General features: G+C 38.7%; 1 protein-coding gene across 1 annotated transcript; it reads right to left on the reverse strand.

Moving 5' to 3' along the window:
* Positions 1 to 3,609: 3,609 nt before the first annotated feature.
* LOC130868404 (60S ribosomal protein L13-like) lies at positions 3,610 to 4,116 on the reverse strand. Its single transcript, XM_057760638.1, has one exon. It carries the CDS (start codon positions 4,114 to 4,116, stop codon positions 3,610 to 3,612), a length of 507 nt encoding a protein of 168 aa, XP_057616621.1.
* Positions 4,117 to 5,545: the final 1,429 nt, after the last annotated feature.

The raw sequence follows: 5,545 nt of genomic DNA on the forward strand, positions 1-5,545 counted from the left end.
CCTGCACAAAATACTCAGAGACTATTTGCAATTTTAAAAGACATCGATCTTGAAATTTAACCATCATTTTACTTTCACAGGATCCCCCAGAAAGAACATCGCCCCCATGACAGCTGGAAGTAACTCTAGAGGATGACGTCCCCTCTCCCAGTAAAGTTTGCCCTTGGGTTTAGGGACATCACTTAGGGGTTGATTATAAATTGGTATATGGTTGAGGGTTGGGGAAGGAATTTTATAATAAGCTCAGGGATCATTTGAAAAAAAAAAAGAAAGAGGGATAATAGATTGGTACTTGTTGGTACTTGTGAGTTATTGTTTTGAGACAAATGTATTGGTATCGATACAAAGTGAAATTATATTGACTATTGTATGCATGCATGTTTCTACCTCTGTTTAAAAACATTTTTTAAGTATTGACATATATTGTATTGATATATATTGTATATATTTACCATATTGCAGTGTACATTTCTACCTCTGATTAAGATATTTACATATTGCTTGTGTATTGATATATATTTACCATACTGCAATGTATATTTGTACATTGTTTATATTTGGAGGTCATTGTCCTCATTTGTTTCACAGTTGTTTATTGTCTTAGTCTTTAAGTTAGATAGGTATTGAGAATTATATAGATCAATAGTATTCTAAGTTTGTCATTTATAATTAGACTAATCAGGTTCTTTAGATACATAGAGTTTATACTCAGTATAGATAGATAATCTTCAACCTCTTCAAAGAGCTGTAGAAAATGGCCTTTAATCTAACTCAGAGTTTTGTGGTAGTGAGACACAATTGCTCCTGGCAACACTGCTCTATTCCCGAGAGAATGTTGAGCACCAAAGACACTCCACCTGGAGCCTTTCTTCTTGGCTGAACTGGCCTTTGGGTAAAGAAATGCCCATACCTCAACCACTGACAGAAATACAGAGTGTCTGTGAATGGAAAAAACAGGACTATCATATCCTGCCAAGACAGGGTAAGATAGTTTTGACAAGTTTCTTGCCTTTGAAAATGGTGTGTCAGTTATGTTAGGCCTTAGCCAAAGTTGGTTGCTTCAACGCTGCAAACGTGACCTTGGGTGATTGCCCAGGTAGCTAGTTGTCTCTGTGATTTGTTGCATGTTTTAGAAGTTGTTTGATTGTACTTCCTAATTACTCAGGTAACATTATTTCCCTTCTCAGATCTTCGATGGGGTTGAAGACTATATAAATGTAGTTACTTTCGACTCATGACTTAGCCAAGCTATTTATTATATAAGACCTAAGCTAGTTAGAATAGGATATTTGTACTTATTGTATATAATTTCATAGTAGGTTTAGAACTCTCTTACTTAAATAAAAGGGGGAGGTGTTGCGGGAGGTCCCTCCGCTCCTCCAGCCAATAGCCGCCAAGATACCAGCCCATTGGGGCGTGGTATCTTTCCCTTTAAAAAAAGCAGCCACTTCCCTCCTCTCTCTCTTTACTTCCTGCTCCGGTTCCGGCGACTAGACTTCTTCCTAATTGCGTGCGCAGAGGGCTGTTGTCTGGGACGGTGATCTGTAAGTTTATTCCCCTTTAAATAAATACCACCCTATTAATCACAATTCCAAACTGGTGTGGGATTGTTTATGACTTGCGCCTTCAGGTAGATAAGTACTTATTGAATCTCTGGCTTTTGAAAATACCAACTTAGAATGAAAATGATACTTGGGCCTTTAAAGGTCAGATTAGCACCAATGGATGAATAGATCCTGTCCACAGTCAATGTTGAGTCATTTGACTGTTATACTGAGGCTTGGGTAGTAGAAGCAATTTCCAAATATATGAAGAGACATCAAAATACCGAATGTTTTCATTATGGTAGAATAGGACACCTGAGAAGGCCAGCTGGACTGGGACTAATGGAGAATGTGATCAAACTTGACTCTTTGAATGTGGCTGACAATGAGTGCTGACTGATAAGCCAAGGACAATGGCACTGAGTTTTGATTCTACTGCATTGACTGGCCTTGTGGAAGCCTAGTCTGTTTGGATGCTCACCTTCCTAGACATAATGGAGGGGGGAGGACCTTGGACTTTCCACAGGGCAGGAAACCCTGACTGGAGAGGGAGGGGGAGGGGGTGTGGGGGGAGTGGGAGGGAAATGGGAGGAGGGAAGGAGGTGGAAATTTTTAATAAATAAAAAAAAGTATATCACTGACCCATCTCTCCTTTTCCTTAATTACATTGTTTGAAGAACAGAGAGGAAGAAAATGCATATAAATAGAATGCCTGCTACACATTCAGCAACATATAACTTGTCCTTCCAGGATTTGAGCATTGGGAACTTTCTATTGATACTTCCATTGTTGTTTTGTCATTACTATAGCACCAGGCAATGATGCATTGCTAGATACCATGGACAGACAGTAAGCATACAATTAATGGTCTTGGGCAATAATGAACAGGCCTGATGGCAGGAATATATAAGCAGGAGAAGTTGACTTGAAGAATCACAGCAAGGCAGCATTTGGCCCTCTTAAACCCAAGTATATGCTTGGGAAGTAAAGAATTCACTACTCCTTCTCATGTGTTCTATGAACATTGTTCAGGGTGGTCAGTGGAGGTGAGCATCTCAAGTTTTCACTAAGAATAGCCTGTTTTGTGCACATGTAGAGATAGAGGAGGGTGGTGTATATATAGATGTCATATTATTCCACAACAAACCTCCCCTTTCAGTCATATTGTTCTGTTCTTCCCTTGTAGATCTGGTAAACACAGGGCTCAAATTTTGTCATCTGGTATGAGTGACCAGAATGTCGTGGTGGTTACAATTTTGGTTCAAAGAATATATGGTGATGGAAGTAGAGTTTTAGATGTAACATACTAACAGAGACATTACAAGATATTGGCAATTGATTTGATTTCTTTAAACTAGAGACAATAATGATCCCGTATAACCTTTTTTTCAGACATTGTCAATTAATTACAGACTAACAAGTTTTCCATTGCTTACAACCATCACATAGTCACTGACATTTGAGCATTTCAATTTAAAAAGTCTATATGAAATAATGTTCTTTAATTATACCAGTACTTATTTATACAATGTATAAAGATACCAGTATAACAACATTTTAAATGTGATTATCTTAATTCTTTCTATATTAAGACATGATAATGTAAGCAGGCTTGGACTTGGTTAAAATCATTATAAGATTTACTTTACAATCTCATTTCTAGAGTAGATATGGAAATTTAAAGCCATATTAAAAATATAGATTAAATTGGGGGTAAAATATCATGCCAAATTTTACATAAAGTATCCATCCCAAGTAACTATGACTATTTTTTGTTGTTATTGTTTTTTTTGAGACAAGGTTTCTCTGAGTAACAGCCCTAACTGTCCTGGAACTAGCTCTTATAGACCGGTCTGTCCTTGAACTCAAAGAGATCTACCTGCCTCTGCCTCCCAAGTACTGAGATTAAAGGTATATTGCACCTTCAAAAACATCATGTCAAAGCTAAGGTTTGAAAAAGGACTTTTCTATTACATGGCAACAAGATAAGGAGATGTCCTACTTGTTCTTTTTTTTTTTTTTTTTTTGCTTTATGGAAAATTTATTGCAATATTCCAAAAGCACATCACTTTTTCTTCTCAACATCCTGCTCTGCAGCTTCCTTTACCCTCTTTTCTCGGATACCAAAGAGCCGGGCATTGGCCCGGGCCATGTGAAGACTGGCAAAAGCTTTGAAGTTCTTCTCTTCTGTGATGATTCTGGCTTTCTCCTTCTTATAAACATTTCGGATGGGCATCACAGGTCCTGTTAGCTGAGTGGCCAATTTAAGTTCTTCAGCCAAAGAACTATCTTCCTTCTTTGGAGCGGAAGGCTTCCTGGGTAAGAGGATGAGCTTGGAGCGGTACTCCTTCAGGCACTGCACGTTGGCCTGCAGGGACTCGGTGAACTTGTTTCGCCTCCTTGGGTCCACGGAGATGCCAATGGTGCGAGCCACCTTCTTATGGATACCAGCCACCCTGAGTTCCTCCAGGCTGAAGCCCGGGCCAGCTCGGACCTTGGTGTGGTACGGACTCTCGACAACCCCAGGTGCTTTGCGGCGCTCGGTCCTTTCCGCTTGGCCGTTCCCCTGCATGGGAGGCAGCCATGGCACCCAGCTGGAATGGCATGATCTTGAAGCCCCACTTCCACAAGGACTGGCAGCAGCGAGTGGACACTTGGTTCAACCAGCCGGCATGCAAGATCCGCAGACGCAAGGCCCCGCAGGCGAAAGCCCGCCGCATTGCCCCGTACCCTACTTGTTCTTTATATCTCCAGATACCACTACCTTCACGAAATAACCCAAAGGATACTCAAAGGAATGAAATCTGGAAGATGGATTTGTTCCATTTTATAGAATTTGGAAAACTAAAATATATACACCATACCATTGACATCTATTCAGATTTTCAATAGGCAACTGCTGTGAATTTGGAAAAGTCTGATTCAGTAATCACTCATTTATTAGAAGTTTGGTCATCATGGGATATATTGTATATGTGTATATATATATATATATATATATATATATATATATATATGCACAAATAAAGACAAATATGCCCAACATATGTCCCTAAGAAAATGAAACAGCTTTCTACTCATTATAATATAAAGAATATTACAGGTATACCACACAATCCTACAGGTCAGGCCATATATAGAAAGTAGAAACGTCAAAGTGAACTATAAAGGAAATGTTAAAGAAACAGAAATGGATAAAAAATACCCCCAGAAATAGATTTCCTAATGCTATTTTAACCTGAAATTTCCTTAATGCTAATGAGAATGGAACAGTGGCTGCAGAGAGGCTGGATAATAATGAAAAAAAAAAACCTCTGAGTTAAATCAGTCAGTGTATTTCAAGAATGTGTTGACCTCAGTATAGTAACCAGGAGATGTGCTATGTTGGGGAAGGGGTTTCATTCTTTCTTTCACAAGAAAAGAAAAGCTATGGATACTGTCAAAATTAATAAAAATTCAATTTGATAAAGTTAATAAAGATTATATTGATAAAGAGAAATGACAGCTCATCCACAGAGGTAACAATCCTAAATTTGGTAAGTTAGCCTCATAAGGGTTGGGACATGGATCTGTTCTTGTTTTTGCAGGATAATACCCATATTCATAAAGTTGAGAGAACTTGGATATATAGATGCCTATAGAAGAAAGACACTCCACTTGGAGCTTGTTTTCTTCTTGGCAAAACTGTTCTTTGAGCAAAGAATTGCCCCTGCCTTGACCACTGACAAAATGCACAGTGTCCAAACTGGACAAGCAGGATACAAACAAAAAGACTGCTAAACCTTGCGAAGAGAGGTTAAAAGGGTTTTTAAAAAATTCCTTCCTCTAAAAATGGTCTTAGCCAAAGTTGGTTGCCCAAATGTTGCAAATGAGAATTTGGATGATTTCCCAGGTAGCTGGTTGTTTCTGTCATGTCTTGTACCTTTTGGAAGTTGCTTGATTACACTTCCTGCTTACTCAAATAATATTATTTCCCTTTTCAGGTCTTTGATGGTGTGGAA

The sequence above is a fragment of the Chionomys nivalis genome, chromosome X (genome assembly GCF_950005125.1).
Source record: "Chionomys nivalis chromosome X, mChiNiv1.1, whole genome shotgun sequence".
In the NCBI taxonomy this organism is placed as follows: domain Eukaryota; kingdom Metazoa; phylum Chordata; class Mammalia; order Rodentia; family Cricetidae; genus Chionomys; species Chionomys nivalis.